The 21,612-nt window shown below is 39.9% G+C and overlaps 1 protein-coding gene across 1 annotated transcript in view; it reads right to left on the reverse strand.

The window, feature by feature from the left end:
- The window catches only part of LOC131970732 (WD repeat-containing protein 49-like), a 36,014-nt gene extending 18,276 nt beyond the window's left edge, over nt 1–17,738 (reverse strand). The window contains exons 1-11 of the mRNA XM_059332152.1: nt 17,654–17,738; nt 16,395–16,703; nt 12,782–12,955; nt 12,329–12,412; nt 11,858–11,950; nt 11,535–11,706; nt 7,134–7,301; nt 6,597–6,745; nt 5,771–6,004; nt 4,781–4,945; nt 1,287–1,402 (exon numbers count right to left, since the gene is read on the reverse strand). Coding sequence (XP_059188135.1) covers nt 1,287–1,402; nt 4,781–4,945; nt 5,771–6,004; nt 6,597–6,745; nt 7,134–7,301; nt 11,535–11,706; nt 11,858–11,950; nt 12,329–12,412; nt 12,782–12,955; nt 16,395–16,703; nt 17,654–17,734 — 1,745 coding nt within the window. The 5' untranslated portion in view covers nt 17,735–17,738. The remainder of the gene's footprint in view (nt 1–1,286; nt 1,403–4,780; nt 4,946–5,770; nt 6,005–6,596; nt 6,746–7,133; nt 7,302–11,534; nt 11,707–11,857; nt 11,951–12,328; nt 12,413–12,781; nt 12,956–16,394; nt 16,704–17,653) is intronic.
- Nucleotides 17,739–21,612: the final 3,874 nt, after the last annotated feature.

The following is a 21,612-nucleotide window of genomic DNA, read 5'->3' on the forward strand; positions in this document are numbered from 1 at the left end:
CTGTCTTTTATAACGCATTAGCAGGAGTTATTTTGCCCTAAACCTAGGTCAGTAGTTTTATAACATAAATCCACAGAAACAGCAGCCTTTTTTACAACCCTGAACCCTACATGTGTGCTATTTTTAGAACACGCCACTGTACCACAAGCTGCGAAACGCGAGCCAGGATACGTACATACGTCTCGTAATGGGTGGTACTGACACACAACCTATTCTGTTGTTTTGGTTGGAGAACTTGTTGAATTTTTCCATGTGCTACATGTAGGAAATAGGGTTTTTATCACACATTCAATAAGTTCTACTTCTTTAATCCCGTATGTCATGAGTACACATTTATTGCTTTTACTTGTTCTTGTTGTGCAGGTAATAGACATGAAGTAAAAAAAGACGCACTTTTGTTTCAAACTGAAGAATATGTGCATCAGTGGCATGTTGATATTTTAACCTTTAGAGATGGTAGAATGCAAGCGGACCTTGAATAAGATGCCATGCGACACAGCACTATATGGATTAAACTGTGGTCTAGGTGGATGTGAAGAAACTGGAAATTATATGAGTGATGAAAGTCATAACGGCAGTATTTTCTTTTACTGCTGCCGACCTGTCGTCTATGTTCTCTTTACCGCTGTGACACCCCAGAGAGCAGCACAGTGTGACTGTGTGTGTGTGTGTGTCTGTGTGTGTGTGTGTGTGTGTGTGTGTGTGTGTGTGTTTGTGAAGAAGAAGAAGAGAGAGAAAGAGAAAGAGGGAGTCGTATAACTTGATGATAGCACACTGCTGGGTTCAGCTCACTGGGTGTGAAATGATGATGATGAAGATGAAGAGCAGATGTAATATGGGTATAAAAAGAAACACACTCTCTGTTTCACACACACACACACACACAAACACACACACACACACACATGAAGCAGCGATACTCGTTTAGAGTCCAGATGTCTGGTTGGCTCTGAGTCCTTGGCAGGCAGAGGGAGCAGGAGAGGACACACGCACACACACACACACACACACACACACACTCACACTCACACATTCTGAGTTTTTGACAGGTGCAGTCTCTTCCATACACTATGTGCAAACATACAGAGCCTATGATGGTGTTACTGCTTCAAATCTCATGATATTCACCTTACTTAAATCTTAAATATGCACACATTTTTTTTAGTATTTTAGCTCATTTTGTGTTGTGTTCAATATTTAAATGAGGTAAACAGAAGATGCATACTGTGAGTATAATAATCACATTTAAATACACGTATTTAAATATACGTATATGTCTAAAGTACCTTTCCCAGCCCATCACCAGTATACTCCTCTTCAGCAGCAGGACCTGTGAGATCTCCACAGCCTGACCCAGGCTGGCCTTCATTCTGTGGAGGCAGCGGCCATTAAAGTCCCATACCTGCAGCACAAATAACAGTTAAAGGGCCGTCACAGATATCCTCCCCGTGCAGCGTGGCTCAATAGGGGAATCCTGCACAGCAGGAGAGCTGAAGTTTCAAGACCGCATTTTCAGGCCCCTCATTCTTTCACGACAGCGCCACACAGTTTGGAGAATAAACCATAGACTGTATAAAATAAACAAGTGTATTTCTCCGAGTCAAGGTGAATTGAGGTGTATTTTTGAATGCAAAAAAAAAAATTTGTGTCTTAAATTGCACAGTAAAATGAATGTTAGACATGCAAAAGTAGACCATTTTGTTAAATAATAACCCTACCTTTTAACACAAAAGAGACCTTTTTTTGTTTTATTTTTAATCAAAGATTATACATTTTACTTTAAATATATTTAAAATGTTTTGGTTGTTATATGTCTATTTGTATTATTTTTTTATTATTGAAATATGCCTATTTGGAATTTAATACATCCACTAAGTGAATTTAATTTGTGATTCTGAGCCATAGCCATGACTTGCGGTTCACTTTTGATGCTGGATGCCAAATATAGTAACAGACAACCAAACTCTTCTTAACTTCCCTGAGTTTAAAGAGCAGGAGTGGATAGCCTATAGGGATAGTGGCACTCTGCCATTGCAACTTAAAATTGTGCAGGTTTGCCATAATATGCCTATTGGAAATTGCTAAGTGTATTTTAAGTGTGTTTTTCCTGTGAAACAGAGTGTACTTTACTGGGATTTGGCCGATTCCTAACAAGCCTGTTTTGAAAAGGCATTGATTTAGTGTGTTTAATTTCAAACCACACCCAAATGCCAACAGAGGACATCAACCATGATGTCACCTTCATGTTTAGCTTTATGTCACTACACAAACATGTCACAGCCTTATGTAAACTCCAACATTACCAATACTTTTCTGCCCGGAAAACAAAAAGCCAACTTCAGTTTGTATTCACTTTTGAAAGAAGTCCAACTGCTTGTTTTTCAAAAAGTGAAGTTTAATGAGAATGTTGTTTTGACCGCCCATGTGAGGATACAAACTATGAAACCACTATCCTACTGTACATCCATCAAACACGACAGCTCAGGTAAAATTTCACACTGCAAAGAAACACTGATTGGCCCAATGGGAACGCTGTAATTAAAAGGTCAAATTTTCAGTTTCTGAATGTCCCTAACTGCTACACCACGGGCTCGGTGTTGATGAAAATTGGAGAGATGATGCATCTTGTTGCTAATTGGCCCGAGGGGTGCCTGCTTCTTCTGCTGAGGATGACTTGTGTAGTTGTATCAAATTGCACTGTGAGTATATACCTGACACTGCTTGCACATGCACAGGATGCACATGGCTGCATCCTCACAAGGGCTCATGGAGTCAGAGTGCTGATGTGGTTGATTATATTGATTATAATATGCATAATTATTTTAGTCATCTGTTGAGAACAATTGCACTGAGCATGGAGTCATTATGCAGAGCTTGAACGTGGAGTGCAAATACAGTCGCAGAGCACCACATGTTTGAAATACCAATTTTGGATCCAAATTTAAAACTCAAAGCAAAATAAAAAGGCTGTGCAAGACAGCATCATGCCCAAAGAAGGCACATATATGTGCATGTGCTCACACATAATAAAAAGAGAGGAGAGGGCTATAAATCCTTTCTGAAATGCAAAACGCTCACTATGCATGGTGTCAACATGCATAACCAAACACATTCTGTCTCACTTCTGTTTTAGAGGCATATGCTGAGACCTTAGTGGCATGCCACTGTTGATTATATGTACGCCAGCCCTCACAAACAGTCACTCATTATACACTGATGCATTTTAAAGGCACCTGCTATTTCCTAATGGCAGGTGCTGCCACTCTTGCTTTACAGTTACCAGCATAAGAGTGTGACACCAGTACAACCCCTGATACATATGTAAATTTGATGCAAATATTCTGATTTCTACAAAACATACTGCTGTAAGTGTTGTGTTTGTTTTTCTTATCTTTAAAAAAAGACAAAGGTAAATGCTGTGTATGAAAGTTGTACAGTGCCCCCTCCTGGCAGATGGAGGAGCTTTCCCTTGCTGCAGAGTTATGCAAATGTTGGAATGTATTGTTAAATATATTTCCAGTAATCAAGACGAACAAATATTGTCTTTACAGATGATCCGGAGGTAGCCAACGGTGAGAAAAATACCTTGGCACTTATGGCAATATGCCAATCATAACAGCAGTGGCACACCAGTAGAAAAAGGTTTACCGCTGATATGTCAGAAGGCACAAAACCCACATCACTGATGATGATGTAGCAGCTCATTAAAAGCATTTATGGTGAATAATAAACAATATGTCTTGTTAAGATTTCCTCAACCTGGAAATGTTTTATGTGATCAAATATACAGTCACGGAAAAAAATATTAGACCACCCTTATTTTCCCTAATATCATGTCCATTTTAATGCCTGGTACAACCAAAGGTACATTTGTTTGGACAAATATAATGATAACAACAAATATAGCTCATAAGAGTTTGATTTAAGAGCTGATATCTAGACATTTTCCATGATTTTCTCAAAAAATGATTTTGGTTATTTTCAAGAAAACCATGGAAAATGTCTCGATATCAGCTCTTAAATCAAACTCTTATGAGCTATATTTGTTGTTATCATCATATTTGTTCAAACAAATGTACACCTACAAATGTACCAGGCATTAAAATAAACAATACATTTAAGAAAACAATGCTCTAATAATTTTTTCCTGTATGATCGCGTTAAACAAAATAAATTGCTAAAAATAATGTGATTGCAACAGTTTGGTTGGACTACTCTATATTTTTGTTATTGATAAGTGAGACTGGTGGATAGACTAGCAACAGCCATGTTGACTAAGACAAGCACTCGTTTTAACATTGGTTAAAATATCATCATCAATGAGTTAAGTCATGTGTGCTCCTGCATGGTTGGAATGGAAACCTGCAGCCACACAGGTCCTCTCATGGATCAGTTTGGCAGCCCTGCCTTATAGTATATAAAATGTAATAAAAAGCCCTCTAGGGCGCCCTACATGCTAGTAAACTTCAATGGTGCCCTGCACACACATGCAGCTGGTGTGATTGTAAGCTTGCCAGACCAACTGACACCCATAGAGTGCTACATTATAAATTAATGAAGTGGTACAATTTAGGAGTAGTTATAAATGTGTGTTTTCTAACAGCCCACTTCTTCACCTTCCTCTCCACATTTAGTCGTCAAACTCTATTCCATGTCGTTTTAACATTTCAGAGTTTGCATCTCTATGAGGAATTGACCTGCAGCTATGTGGTTCACAGCTGAACGAGTGTGTGTGTGTGTGTGTGTGTGTGTGTGTGTGTGTGTGTGTGGGTTCACCTACTTTGACCTCTCCGTCAGTGCCTGCAGTAAACAGCCGGGTCTGCGTACCATCCAGGGCCATGGTGGAGATCTCAGCGTTGCCATGGCAGCGGTGGAACTGCTTGACCTTTTGGCCCGTGTCAGCCAGCCAGCAGATCACAGAGGAGGCAGAGTCGCTGCTGACTACCTGCAGAGAGAGTGAGGGAGAGAGAGGATATCAATCATCAAAAAGATTTTGATCCTTTCTCTGCTGTGAGAAAAGCAGGTTCCGCTGATGTATTCTTTAATGACTCCCACAAAGCCAAATAATTCTCCACGCTTCGTTACACTTTATTTTAGTGCTAAGCCACCACTGAAGAAAATATGCGACTAATGCTGCTGTCAAGTGGGAATAAAAGCAAGGAGGAAAAAAATCAAGAGTGAGTGCACTTTTTAAAATGAGAGATGTTCATATTGGATGCATTAGCTATTTTGTGTTTGTGTGTGTGTGTGTGTGTGTGTGTGTGTGTGTGTGTGTGTGTGTGTGTGTGTGTGTGTGTGTGTGTGTGTGTGTGGTCCCACACTGTTAGAAACTAATGTCAGCTGTGTACGGCTGTCATGGAGTTGGGTAAAGGGAACAAAACATGCACTAAATCATCTTAATGACACATGAATCTAAATAAGATAGAGAGCATTATTCCTCTGTGAAACATCTCCTCCTCTGACAATAACTTGTTGTCAAAATGTATTCAGTTCTGGTCCAACATCATCATGACAGCATTCCCAAACATTTAATGAAGACAAACACAGCCAGCTATTACTATAACATTAATACTTTTGCATTTAATGGTACAAAGAACTGTCAAAACAAACACCTTAATTGTCATTTAGTAGCTGTTCTGTTGCTTTTGACATCTAGGTCGAGAATGACTTTACTAACTACTGCTTCTCATATGTTTCTGGATGAAGGCCATCAGTGCAAAAGAATTAAATCAAAGAATTGAAGCCTCGGGGAGCCATTTAAGCAGCCTACCTGTCTGAATAGACTATTAAACAGCACACAGGTAACAGGGTGCTCATGGCTGCTGGTCCTCTTCTCCTCCTCTGTGGTCTCCAGCAGGAGCAGCAGGCTGTTGAAGGAAAGCAAGAAGAGTTGCCGCTCCTCGTGGAGAAACAGGAGAGTGTGCGTGTCCTCCTGTGTCTTTGGGAAGACACCAACCAGACGGTGGACACACAGCTGACGGGATACATCCCACAGACACAGGACCTGGAAAGAAAAAAAACATCAACTAATTATTATGGTAAGATATCATCATAATTACAGAAGAAATAGAGTAATTGCCAAGAAAAGTGGTTACTCTAGCAGCCTGTTCACAATGTGCCACTGAGTCAGATTTCACGAGAACTCTACCATATTGTTTTACGGCACAAAACAAGACGAGTGTCACTGTTCCAGGAGCTCTTCCAGAGGAACCCAAGGTAAAGCTTTCAGAGTTTCTTGCAATGGCAGATGGTGTTTGAGCAAGAAGGCAGATGGAACATAAATCACTTCTAAAATATTCATTATCTTCAGAAAAGCCACAGTGAAGGCAAACATGCACACGGCTACAAGAGGAAAGAGGAAAAGCAGCACAAGCACCAACATCCTCTTTGCATCGGAAAGAAAAAGGGGTTTAAAGTGGCTCTTAGAATGGCAACAGGGTGAAATAGGCTCCCAATCATCTGCTCCACGGACTCCTTCCTCTGCAGTAATTATTGCAAGGTATCACAATGAATATTACAATATTACATTATAAGGCTCTTTATCATTACATTATCTTTTCTAACAGAGCGCTACCCACAGAGTCACACACTCCTACCTTATCTTTGGAATAACTGAGCAGTTGTTGCTTTGTCTGCATGAAGCGGACTGCGGTGACGGGGCTCGTGTGCCCGCTGAGCGCACAGACCGGCTCTGAGGTCACATACGGGTTCCACAGCAAGACCTGATAATCCACACCTGCTGTGGCTACAACAAAGAACCATAATGTCCCCAATTAGCAAAGGTGCAAACTGTAATTAATGACAGGAAACCATACTGTTTAAAAAAAAAGTTCAATGAAGCATTTAATAGTTTTTTATGCCTTTGTGTAACATAAAACAGGTTATTTATAACCATGTCAACCAACCTAGGCACAAAACACATAAAATACATAAACATGCAAGTTATGATTTCAGGCTATATTAATTAAACTGCCTTTGGTGGACAAACCAAACTCTGGGCTTTAAAAAGCAATGCAGAAGTGTCTTAGGCCTGCATTCTTTCCAAAGCCCTTCACTCCACTGGTTGCAAAAAAAGTGAGCATTGAATTCTTAGTAAGCAAGAATCATAGGTCTAAATACACATTGGTTCCCACCTATCAGATTAAGTCCACTGTGGTGGTCCATGTCCCACACACCCCTCTTTGTAAAGAAAGAAGTGACTCGGAGACTCCTGCTTTCCTTTTCCCTCCAGCCGATCACCATGCTGCTCTGTGGTCTGGTGCTACATGACACAAAGGCTTCCAGCGAGCCCAGGTAACGTACTGTAGGAAAGAGTCAGACAGAGTGAAAGTAAATTAGTTGTGATATATAGACAGACAATTTAATTGCATAATTTTAGTCGACATTTTTGTCTTACCACCGCCAAGGAGGTTCATTTTTGGTTATGGTTTGTTTGTCTGTTTTATTTCCTTTCCTTTATTTCCTAACTCTAACTCCGTTTTTAGATTGAGAGTTTTTATTACCATTTTATTGTTTTATTGTTTTTATTTATTACTATATTTGTGTATGATTTTTATTGTATTTCAATAACCGTACAGCACTTTGGTCAACTGAAGTTGTTTTTAAATGTGCTCTATAAATAAACTTTGATTTGACTTGACTTGACTATAGTTTATTACTTTTAATTACAGTTAAAACTACTCCCCCAATGTTGTTAAAGTTGGTGTCGGGTATAGCATGGGTCAAGTAAGAACCTATTAAATTATGAAGTGGATCTGGAGGAGGATACGCAAATCCATTATCCATTTTTTTTAACATTGTGAGATAGGGGCTTCAGCAGAGATCTGTCCTTTGATTGCCCTCACAGTTCCTTTGTTTCATTGTTTTTTTGGGAGGTTGCTGTTACAGCTGATAGTCATTATAGCTGGAAATATATAAACGGTTGTTATTATTTTGTTTTTAGACACAATCCTCTGTTAATTGGTTGGTGGTTTCATTTTCATTGTGATACAGTCATGGAAACAATTATTAGACCACCCTTGTTTTCTTCAATTTCTTATTTATTTGAATGCCTGGTACAACTAAAGATACATTTGTTTGGACAAATATAATGATAACAACAAAAATAGCTCTTAAGAGTTTAAGAGCTCTTGATAATAATTTTGGTCATTATCAAGAAAACCATGGAAAATGTCTAGACATAGGCTCTTAAATTAAACTCTTATGAGCTATATTTGGTTTTTATTATTACATTTGTCCAAACACATGTACCTATAGTTGTACTAGGCATTAAAAAGAACGAGAAATTGAAGAAAAAGGGTGGTCTGATATTTTTTTCATGCCTGTATGTTTGGAAGAGCTTGATTAATAAAGTTTTGAGAAGATATACACTTTATCTGTCAAGAATAAAGTTTATAGTATAGTAATATAGTTTATAATGCATCAGCATTGCACCAAGCAGTGGTGAGACAGCTTGTTTAAAATGTAAAACAAACACATTTTTACTTCTAAAAGTAAAGATCACCTGGTTAACTTGTATTTCTGATTTCTCTTTGAGGAATATGATCGAGCAGTGAGAAAAGTCCCAATATGACAAAGAACAATTGGGCTAATTCATTAAAATGTTAACCGCACAGTTAAATCCTAACTTCCTCTTTACAACCCCTCATTTTATGACAAAACAAATAAAAAAACAATGATAAAATGAGGGCCACCGGCATCTAAGCAGCAACTCTCCGTGGAGCAATAATACGGCAGAAGTTACTAGCAGAGGGAATAAATTAGTTTCAACTCCAACAAATTCAATGTAAAACATTGCAACGTGTTTTGATGATGACACACTGTTCATTAGTTACTTCATCCTTCTGATGCCAAAATGCTTTCCCTATCACAACTCTGAAGGACACCCACTCTCTGAAACTAAACTTGTGCTAAATGTGCATTGACCGCAGCCCTGTTGTATAGTAAAGCAACCAATCCAGCACAGCATAGAATTAGGCCGATTTGATTTGCTCACTGGTATTACAGAAAACGTAATGGATCTTGCATCACCATCTGTCTCAATTAACACTTTGATTGAGAACAGCTAAATTGGATGCCACACGTCTCCATTAGAAGCTTCTTAGCTTTCAAATACTGCACAAATAAGTGCTGGTTGTGAGATGGCATGTGACAGTCGCAGGTCAAAGATCAGCCGCATTGCTAGGGCAAATAATTACGTCTGATTACATTTCATACACCACGTCTTTTCTCCCGCCTGTGAATGAAAAGATCAGTGGATTTCCAGACAGCGGCGTGTGACTCATCATTGATTAATGAGGCCTTCTCTCTTTCACTGACACACACAAATCAGGCTATTTGTGATGCAGACAGACATGCATAACATCTGCTTGAGCCAGTGTTGTTTGTAATGCCACACTTTTATTGCTGTGAGTTAAGAATTTAAAAGAGGAGTCACCGTGTATCTACATCAAAGCAAACCTTTTGTTCTGCGACAAATCACTGAAGATTTTACCAACACGCTGAAATGTATCCTTAACGTTCTTTTAATTTCTTTGATCATAACATTATGTAGATATGTTAATGCATTTCTCTCTCACACACACCTCCTACAGCTCTCCTTCCTCTTCCTTTCTTTCCCAATTTCCTCCTTATTTCCTCTCACTTTTGCTCTCTGTCCCCCACCCCGGCCCTCCTCCTTTTCTCACCCCCCCTCTCTCTGGTGGCCCGTGAGCCTGAAGGTTTGGAGGTCTGGATAACCAGCCATGTCTAATGGTACACAGCCCACTCATACTGCAGGGTGGGCAACTTCAAAAGAAAGAGCAACAGCACCCCAGAGGTATGCAAACACACATATACAGTCACACAAACTCCCTCTTTTCCTTTTTCACACTCTCCCAAAACACCAAGCACATACACACACACACGCGGCAGACCTCAGTATACACCCTCTCTTGTTGTTTTGCATGCATGCGCACACACACAGCCTGCATAATATCAATTAAGCAGTGCTTTTAATGTTTTGGCACTGTCTCCTCTGTTTCCCCCTTTTTTGTTTTCCCTTTGTTTTCCCATTTGTTGTGCTTATTTATATGTACTTTATTCTTGTTTTCCCCCTTTTATCAGGATCTCCCTTCTCAGCCAAGCTAGTCTCAGAGCGCTGCCTCGGCTGAATCATTATCAAACAGCCCAATGACTCTTCAGAGGGGCTCTGAGCGGATGATGCAATCCAGATACAACTAAGTGACCTCTTTGTTACCCAGGCTGAGCTGAAGCGGGGAGTCTCAGGAGGCCAGACCTCGAGCTCGTGACTTTATGCCAATAGTCAAAAGTCTGGCTATGCAAGACTATAAAGTGAATCAGCGTGTGTGTGTGTGTGTGTGTGTGTGTGTGTGTGTGTGTGTGTGTGTGTGTGTGCATCAGTGACAGAGACACACCCAAGCGTTTCCATGGTGTTGCATAAGCTGTTATTGTAGTGATACTGAAAAAAGTGAGCAAGCGAGCTCAGACAGCAGCTCTGATCCCAGGTGTCAAGGTGAAGGTGTGTGTTTGTGAGCGTCAGGTATCCCTGACACCCGGAGTGTGTTATTTGTCTCCTTTCTCTCATTCTTCTGTCATCCGAGCCACTTATTTTGTATATTTGCTTGTCATTCTGTTGTAATAAAAACTATTTTTGGCCTGATGCTCCAGATGACTACAGTCAACTATAGGGATGAAAAACTGCAAGAACTTGGAGTCCCATTAGCCAACAGGAAACCAATTTTTAAAAAAATACAACCCTGATTCCAGAGAAGCTGGGATGCTGTGAAGGTTGTATAAATAAAAAATAGAATGCAAATCCCTTTCGTCCTACAGTACACAGACAAGAATCTTAATGTTTAAAATGAAAACTAATGGGTTTTTTTTTTTGTAATAATACACATTGAATTCTGCATCTGAACTTTTCTGGAATCAAGGTTGTAGCAGCTTTCTGGCATGTTGAAACAAATCAACAACTGTATGCACTTTCTGCTGCCATTTTCATATACACCTTTGTTTTCTTCAGTTTATTGTTCATTTTAATACCACTAAAGGTACATTTGTTGGACACATATAATGATAATAACAAAAATAGCTGATAAGAGTTTAAATTAATTAATAGTTTAAGAGCTCTTGATAATGATTTTGGTCATTATCAATAAAACCAAGGAAAATGTCTGAATATCAGCTCTGAAATCAAACTCTTATGAGCTATTTTTGTTGTTATCATTATATTTGTCCAAACAAATGTACCTGTAGTTGTACCAGACATTAAAATGAACAAGAAATTGAAGAAAAAGGCTGGTCTAATATTTTTTTCCATGACTGTATATATAAAATATGAAATAATAAATGTGTAAACAAGGAAACTGGAATTTGGGACAGGACAATTAGGAGTGAGGGAAACAAGGAAAAAGCTACAATAAACACTGCTTGTATATGGATATGGACAAGTTGATTAATAAAAAAAGAGGCTGAGGGATTTTTTCTCATAACAGCAACAGAATTTTTTTTGTGCGTGTGGTTAAATTACCTACCTTTTCTAACCCAGGCAGGTGTGTGCGCTTGGTGTGTCACAGTGTAACAGGAGCAATGCTTTCCTTTGACCAGCTCCTCCCACAGGATGATCCCTGCTGAATCTGAGTCCGTCCTCTGACTGAGTCTCTCAAACAGAGAGATCTGAGCTGAGGTAAAATACAAAGCACTGACCTGGGATAACACACACACACACACACACACACACACACACAATCAGTTATGAAACAACGGAGTGATTAACAAGTACAGATAATGCAGAAAAATAAAAATGAAGACTGCTGACAATGTTCTGCCTCCCCCTGTCTATTATTCTGTGTATTACCTGTCCTCCGATGTCTCCTATGGTGAGGACAGCCTGGTCTGGATTTAAGGGATCCACCCAGTAGTCTAGACACCAGGGAGTAAATGTCAAACCCTAGAGAATAAAATAAGTTTTGTGTTCAATGTTATATTTTATGTCCATTGAAAGCTTCACATTTTCCAGCTGTTATATTAAGTGATGTAAACATTAACACATCATTAGTTATAATTCAGTCATATATATGAATCTGGAATGAGCCATTCCATATAATGAGTATTATAACTTTTGGTACTTTAAGTACATAAAGATGCTTATACTTTTGCACTTTTACTTGGTATGCCTTTGAATAACATACTTCTACTTGTAACCAAGTACTTTCACGATGTATTATTGCTACTTTTACGAAATTACAAGACATGAATACTTCTTCAAGCACTGGATAGAATGGAATAAGGTGTTTTTTCAGAGGAGGATTAGAGCTATAGCTGTTACCTGGAGTTTATACTTGCAGCCGAAGTCTTGTTTTGGCAGAATGTCATAAAAACACACCTCCTTACTTGTGAAAGACACGGCTATCTGAGAATGATGGAAAATGTGTAAAAAGGAGTTTATTAGAAACAGAGAGCCATACAGAGAGACAGCAGTTCAGTTCATCAATATAATATACAGTGGTAACAATTTAACAAGTTCCCTGACTGGTTATTAATGCATAACTGGGAAAAAAAAAGTCATGTGTGTTTTGCAACAGAATTATATCTGTCACCAACAATAACTCACTGACTACGTATCAATAATTAACTGGTATAATCCCTACAATGACATTTTCTCAGTTGTGTAAACTATGACTAACATAATGTGCCAAGATAACCAGGACGCCAATCAATAATTTGACTGACTCACTTTTTTTGTTATGTGATTTAAAAAATTAAAAAAAGTCAAAGTCACCTTGTGCATGTTGTGCAGCAGCACCATGTCTGTGACCCAGAGGTCTTTGGGTGTGACCGTACTGTTTTGCAGTCGATGTGTGTGCAGGAGGGACATGTCCTCTCTGTCCCGCATCCCCACGGTTCCTCCTTTACTCACGGTCAGATACTGACCTGAGCTCTGCAGGTACAACACCTGAGGGGAGACCAGAGGACATCACAAAACAACAACACTTAACCTGGACAAGTCTGCTGCTTGGGAAAAAGCAGACAGCAGACTCTCTGCTTACTGCAAAGTTCTATAAAACTGACCTTCAGAACAGCTTTAGCTCTTTGTGCTGCAGCTTGTGGCATTTTAATGACACATTAATTTGTAAAATGGGGTCTACCGACTTAAAATATCTCAGTTTAAAGTATTTCCTTTCTCGCTAATCTTTAGCCATAAAACCACGCTAGAATAACTGCATCAAACATGAGCGCCACCCTAAATCTCCCTCTTATTGGAAGCAAGTGAGTACAAGTGAGTTGAGCACGTTCTTCTGTGCTGAAACCAATAAAACAAAAGGATTAATGAATGATGCCATTTTATTGGCCAAGCTTCAAGAAGAAAAGAACTGAGAGCAGCAGAAAAAAGGCTTGAGCTGACTGTGTATGATGAGAAAGAGACATTGAATATCTTTAATGAAAGAAGAGGTTTATTAATACTTACAGAATAGAGGTCGGGGCTTAGATGTACTACCAATGTAATTACTGCAGACTGGGTCACTTTCCAACAGCCAACTGGAGCCTTTATATGATCTCTCAGATTAACGTGTCATGCATTTATCTCTAATTACTCTAATTACCTATTTATCAACGGCTGATGAGTCACAAGCACGATGAGTACGATGACTTTTTTTTTCAGATGTAGCAAATGGAGCACTGACATAAACCTGTTGTATATTGCTGTAAAAAATATCATACTTCTCTTAAGAGTGACATTTACTGCAAATTGCCATTCAGTTTGATACGTCTGTGTGTCTGCCTCTGTGATGAAAAGTCTTGCCAACTCTTCAAACAAGCCTGCCCCAATGAAATGATTGTTTCAGTGAGACTTCAAAATCAGTTCCTATGATTTTTTTAGTATCACTGATGCTGTAACATCCATCCATCCGTCATCCTTAACCGCTTATACGAATGGGGGGCTGGAGCTGATCCCAGCTGACATTGGGTGAGAGGCAGGGGACACCCTGGACAGGTCTTCAGACGATCACAGTTCCATTCATGCTCTCATTCACTCCTATGGGCAATTAAGAGTCACCAATTAAACATGCATGGACTCTTTGGACTGTAGGAGGAAGCCAGAGGACCTGGTGAGAACCCATGCTGACACAGGGAGAACATGCAAACTCCACACAGAAGAGCCACAAGCCGGAGTGCTAACCACTACACCACTGTGTAGCCACTAATAACATAATTATTGTTATCTTAGTTAAAATGGCAAGGGGCAAAAATGATCCCATTAAAGGGAGTTCATGGCAGTAGATTCCCATTAGGCCTACAATATAGAAACCCCAGTATATGTCAGTTATTCAGTAAGACCAAAGAAGGAACCTGTGTATGGCAAAACATGTGGAGTACCAAAAACTTGTAGAACATTAAATAAATTGGACGTGGGGCAGGATTTCTGGACTTAAAGTTTCAGGTTGTAAGATTCAGTGGCATATAGCAATGAGGTTATGGATTGCAACCAACTGAATACCCTTTTGCTCACCCCTCCCATTCAAAACGTGCCAGAGAACTACTGTGTCCTTCAGGTATTGTAAAAATGGAAAAGGCCCTCTTTAGAGCCAGTGTTGTGTTTGTCTGTTCTAGGTGATGTAACATTGTGGGCTCCACAAAAGAGGACCCACTTGGTTTTAAAATGCTCCTTGGGTCACAAGTGGTCAGCCCTAAATACAAGAGTAAACAGGCTCTAAGACGTACTGTGATCACTCAAACCACTTGCCGAGGTGGTCTGGGACGCATTTGACCACATATATATTATAGTTTAAATGTGATGTGTCCTCGGCAAAGACATAACAGGGAAATACATTATCAATGCAGGCTGTGTGGTGGTCGTTTGATGACAGAGCCCCAACGGTCGAAAAAATGGAGAGGAATCATATAGTTATGAGGCCATTTACGAGGGTATTGCTAGCAAGATAGCACCTAGCGACTCGAGTTGTTGTTGTTGTTATCCAACGTAATTGCTACCTACATAACCTTCCAGCGGAGGTGTCGCCCTGATACAGGCATATGCTACCTCACGACCGTTGCGCTCTTCCAATGAACGGTGCCTGGCTCTGCCACCTGTCTGCCCAAGGCAATCCAAACTTTTTGCATTTCTTGTTCCCCGTTGGTGGAACACACTACCAGTTCCTACCAAAGCAGGGGCGTCCCTCTCTATCTTTAAAAAACTCCTGACCCAGCTCTTCAGAGAGTACCTTCTCTCCTAGCACCACACCACAATTCAACTCCTTAACGAATTGTCACTAGCACTTATTGCTGCACTAATGGCTCTTATTGCACTATACCTTGATTGTTCCCCTTTCATCCTGTAAGTCGCTTTGGATAAAAGCGTCTGCTAAATGACTAAATGTAAATGTTGTAGGTAGTTGAATCTGAACACAAGTGGCCAGCTGGAGACGCATGATACACACAGGTGTAAATGCAGATGTGTCTCATCTGTCCACTTGTGATCAAATTGACCAAGACGAATTTAAAGTGGAAACAGAGTCTTGGTTTCAGGAGATTATCGATAATGAAAAGATAGTTATACATGTTCATTTCATTTCTGCCAGTAGAGCTCCCTTTACCTACACACTGCTACTTTAACTGTGAATTACAGTTAATTATTATATTTTAAAGCTGTTGTGGCTAATATGTTTGCAAAGAGTTGCCTTTTTACAATTTTATCAAACATGAAGAAACATAAGCCTTAATTTTATGACTAAGTCATTATATAATATTCACTCCTTTTAGTTCTTTCAGTCTCACAGTCGTGTGGTTATTTTCTGTTGGAACAAGCAATCCCTTTCACACTATGCAGTCATTGTATCTTTTATTATATAAAATTATGCACGAGTGCAGCTTTTAAGTATATTTTTCACTACCCTGCCACGCTCTACTGACAATGTTTCTAACTGAAATTAGAGTCTCTAAGCCCCATTATTCTGTCTGCCTCTTTAATACTGATCTAAGCTAGAAGGGTCAAAACCTTCCAGCCATTTGGAAAACAACTTACACAACACTCTGACATTTTGACATTCTCAGGATTGAAAGATTAAAGTGGTGAGCCATCACTTTATCCACAGCAGTAGGCACTTTATACCGGCCGCTTCATTTACATATTAATTGATAGATGTTAAACTTAAAGGAGTCCAGAGCCATTTATCTCAAAAGAGGTGTGCCATTTTGATGAGCAGGACCCTAATACTTTCGAACTTTTCCTCACACAATGTTTAATAATGTGGAATTCCACCATGTCAGCAAAGTTTTGGACTCGCCAGTCAGTCAATGTCAAAATGTTTTTGATGCATATGTTTAAAATAAGCAACATGTTCTCACCCCTACTCTTCTTCCGTTTAGCCTACAAGACAGCAGGGAGTGTTTACCTTTTGAACAGGGTCTCGATGTGGACAGGTCAAAGTCCGTGGTGGCTTCCAGCAAGGTGCGCTGGAGGTTTTGGTGTTCTTCACTTTATCAGAAAGCTCCAGTAGCAGAAAAGAACAAAGGCCTCCCCAGTCGACACGTCCCTCTTCCTTCACAGCGTCGATGTCCAGAAGGAGGCCGCGATGCTCCTGAGTGACAACTACGCTGTCAAACAGGAGGCCATATTCCTCCTTGGAGCCACGACCAACTGATGACCAAGCCAGATTGATGAATTCAGTTCTGGATAAAGAGCGAGGTGCACCTGAGGAATCCTGTAGGAGACAGGAGACATTGCAAAACGTCTGCATGCAACAGTGTCTGTTTTTCATTCAAACTCAATGTGCTGCAGACTTTGGTTTTCATCACTGGTTTCCAAAGCATTTCTAATGAGACCTATACCCCTTTTCAACCAGAGCCGGTTCCAGGCTGGTTTCTGGCCAGTGCCCAATTGAAAACAGTTGTTTGGTTTTCCACCACCAAAGAACCGATTCTGGTTTAACAGCGGCACCAACTCTGTGCTGGTCTTGAACCGCGAACTGCTAACGTCAGGGGCTGGAGGCGGGGTTATCTGAACAACAAGTCCAACTCGGTGCCATTGAGAGAGACCAACGAAAACATGTATCATTCATTTATTTGATTTGTTTAACTGCAATGTGATTGATGCAGGCGAGCTAACGTGCTAACGTTAACATTAAAAAGGGATATTGGAGTTGGGATACTGGTAGTTGGATGTATGGATTTCTGAACTGGCCTACCAGGCAAATGATACCCACTGGCCTTCACCTGCAAAGTAGCACTCAAAGTGACACATATACCAGCCAGCAACAGTCATAAAATGGCTAAAAAATCACAAAGAGACTACAAAAGAGACAAAAACGACTACAAAGAGATGCAAAACATCAAAGAGACACAAGGAGACCACCAAATGACTCACAATGACTATAAAGAGGCACAAAACAACAACAAACTGACCCATAATTGCTTCGAAGAGTTGCAAAGCAACCTCAAAGAGTCACAAAATAACTACAAAATGGGCAAAAAAACAGACAAAAATTAAATAATAGACAGTGTGCCTATTGCTTTAAAATCTGCCCATGGTAAACAGAGACATAGTAGAAATGATGACACTAAGTGTTTCTTGTGTGATCTAAAGGCATTGAAATACGAGACTATTACAACGCACTATCTGGGGCTCGACTAATAAACTGTCAAATACACTCACCAGGAAAAGGCCCTGTAGCTTCCTGTAGTCCGCAGTGTTCATCCTGCTCTCAAGCTGTGCCACCTCCATCCTCGTTCTCATGGTTACAGCTCCTGTCAATCAATCAGCAACAAGCCAGGCAAGGTCAGAAAGGTAAAGCATGTGTGTGTGTGTGTGTGAGGCTGCACTGAAGAGACACAGTGGAAAAATAGATTCCCCGTAATTTCTAGGTATTACATGACAAAAACAAGATGTTCCGTTCCCAGCTTGAGTAATCCCTTAGTAACCTTCTATATCTGTTACACAGCGGGTTGTCATGTCATCATAATCATACAGTAGAGTCAAAGTAGCAGCGGCCTTCTTTTGTTGGCTCTTTTAACTCTACCTAAACATGTCTGTTATAAATGTGTGCAAAGGCCTGTCATTTTCAACAGAAATGTCCTTCATCTCTTTCAGTGGTGGGTGAATAGGTCCCCGAATGTTGATTGTTTGAGGAGGCGGTACGTCGCCAAAGCATGTCAAGTCTCTGTTATGTCAGATAATGTGAAATAAAATACTGGAGTCAGGTAGCTGAGCATGATTTGTTCAATTAGCCTGTGTGATGATTAAAAGCATGTTTGATGTCTGAAAGAGAAATGTGAGATGATGAAAAAGTTACTTTTTAACAATCTATGAAACATAAGAGGAAGAAGACAGCAAACACTCTCCGTTTCATTTTCAGCCCGATATAAACGTTTATGTGACAAATTCATTGGAAGTGGCATCAAACTGAGCTGTGATTTAGATGACAGGGTGTGTAATGAAAGCAAAAATCAATGCTTTGCTGCAGCTATTATCTTTTTTACAATGCTGATTAACTGCACCATGATCTTGATATGATAGTTTCTCCACCTCTTCATTTACACTGACAACAAGTATTAGACTGCGACAGATATGCTACATCAATTAATGAAAAGACATCCACACCATGTGCAGATTATGAGTCAATGCACCCCTGGGCACAGACATGCAAAAGGCCCCACCACCTCTCCTACACAGAACCAAGACAGAAAGATTTTATAGTTGTTTGGCTTCTTTTATTGTTGATTTATGCCACTTTCAAGTCATTATGCATCTTACTGTAGTTTTGTATGTCTTGTAGTAATTGTGTGTCTCTTTGTAGTTGTTTTGTATCTCTTTCTAGTCATTGTGGCACATTGTAGTAGGTTTTCTTTTGTTTCTTTGTGGTCGTGTATCCCTTTTTCACCATTTTGAATCTCAAAATCTGTCATTTTGTGTATTTTTATAGTTGTTTTGTGTCTCTTTCTGAATGTTTTGACCCTTTAATAGCCGTTGTGTCATGTCTTTTTTTCCAAACGTATTTTTATTATTTGCTGTCTCTTTATGATCGTTTTGACCCTTTGATAGTAGTTGTGAGCTATTTTGTGGTCTCTTAGTTTATGTTTTAAGCTTCTTTGTGGTCATTTTAAGTCTCCTCCAGCCTGGTACATTTCTCTATGACTGACATTTTGTAGGTTAAGGCTAGGGGGCTCCCAGTGGGCCCAATAAGTAATTCAACCATGCACTTGTTCTGTAGCGAGCAGCTGGCATCAGTCTTTATGACATTATATTCATAAAATAAACACAAAAAGAAGCCAATATTTTGGGCGAATGCACTTACTGCCTTCTGAACAAATGTAAAACATATCTAACATATTAATGCTGATTATTAATGGAACTGCTTTTAATCGAATAAAATGTACAAGGTAAATAGATAAAAAATATAGTACAGTGCTGTCACATCGGTTGGCAAATAAAATCCACTTACCAGCACTGCCTCTCTTCTTCCTAGATGGCCCCTTCAGGTCCAGTCACCTCTCTCCAAACTGTCACTGCTGGATTTCTATCTGGGGTTTATTAAAGTTGTACAGAGTATCATCCTCTGCAGACAAACTGTCCAAAAAGCCATCTCAGCACCAGGCTGTAACTGCATAATGACAGGCTCTCGGCCTGGCAACATCACTGTCAAGTTAGCTGTACCTTTTCCAGGACTGCCAATGTGTACACACACTTCAGTCAAGACACTTTTTAATCATGAAGTCCATATCGCAGAGCTGAACACACAGTTTCTCACTTAATAGCAAATTCAAACTTACCAGGACGACCAATTCATCCTCTCAGTCCACAGAAAACTGTCCCAGAGTCCCCATGATCTGAAGTGCTGAAACAACCATTCTTAAAAGTATGACATTTCAAACAATTCCCTCAGCTTCTGATTGGTCCATCTTGCCTTGGCTCTTGGCTGGGTCTTGTCCGTCGGAGATTCTTTGTGTCCAGAGGTTTGTCTAAGCCAGCAATGTCTGAGAAGCAATCAACGCAAACAGCCCTGGCTGCAGTACACGCACCCACAGAGTTAACTAACTGCCCCCAGTAGCCCAGACAGTGGCAGAGGCCACACACACACACACACACACACACACACACACACAATTCTTTTCTTTTATTATCCCTCACTCTCAAAGACTCAGGCTAAGTTTCCTGGCAACCAAGTAGTCAAAAAGAGTTGTGTTTGTGAGTCCAGGCCCTATCGTCTGTATGTAACACAATGTGTGTGTGCGTGTGTGTGTTACTTCTATTCACAGATTAGGCACTGGAGAGAAGATAATCTGGACAAAGTACAATTATCCCTTCTTCCCGTACACACAAACATACACTATAGCTACAGCAACACAATTCACAAAAACATTAGTATTCTACTGCCACTCATAAAAGTGCTCATGCATTGAAAGAAGTAAAACAGTACTGATGTGAACCTGGCCCTGAACAAAAATAAACCACACACCAGCACAGTTTTATAGTGCCATTCAAATGCCTTTGAGGGGACTTCCTGTGGGTCACTCGCAGCTGCACACACACACACACACACACACACACAACAGAGGGAAAAAAGTCTCCTAGGGATTTTTAAAACTCAGACAAATAGATTGCCTGTACGACTGCGAGCATGAATGCACACAAAAGCTACATATCTAGCGTAGATATGATCGTGTCCCTCCCTGCTGCTTCAGTGACCACAACCAATCCCTGTGAATGACTTAATGGCCTGGAATAACTTGAATTAGCTGATTACAGCGGTCGTCAACGGTGACAGGATCAGAAAATTAGGTCTCAGCAATTTCAATAATAAAGCTTTAAAAAATTAACACTATCACAATTGGATTACAGTGGTGCATGTAGGAGCCAGTACAGAGCCTGAAATAGCCCACCACAAATCCACCATGGAAAATCCACTATTATACAGGGAGAAGAATGAAGTTGCTGGAATGGGGAAAAAATTGGTTTGGATCTTAGTACTGGGAGGAAAGAGGTGCATATGAAGAAAGAGAACACAAGGGCAACCGGGAGGAAATGAAGCACTTTCATACAACAATGTATATCTGAAGAGAGACCCACTTTTGAAAATCTTTCTCATATGACAGAACTGTTTAATTTCCGTTAAACAGGAAAATGCTTTTTAAACACTCTTTATGACTCTTGTGAGGAATGTATTTTTATTTGGTTTGAGGAATGTCCGCTATAAAGACAGAAAGACATGCTTTTATAAAATGTGCAAGCCTAGGATTGGATGCTTAGATTATTGTACATCATGATTGTAACTTTATTGTGTTTCTGTCCTTGATGTTTCTTTGGGATGCATGTCTGTATTCTTACTTCATGTAATTTAAGTAAATGTCAAATAAAATCAAAATCCGACATAAAGAGAAATTATACATTCATGGTCCAGTATGTTCGTGTAAACCAACTACGAGTTTTTAATTAGTTATGAAACAGTCTCAATTTATTACTGATGCCTCTATACGACCTACAGTACAAAGGCAAATGAGGCCATCAGCAACAAGAATGGCTTTTTCTATATAGTTATTATTGCCTGTCCCTGGGTCTGCTTAGCTGCAAAGTCAAATGAGTTGTCAAGGCGGAAATGTGTACAATATATTGAATCA

This window comes from Centropristis striata, chromosome 4, assembly GCF_030273125.1.
Source record: "Centropristis striata isolate RG_2023a ecotype Rhode Island chromosome 4, C.striata_1.0, whole genome shotgun sequence".
NCBI lineage: Eukaryota > Metazoa > Chordata > Actinopteri > Perciformes > Serranidae > Centropristis > Centropristis striata.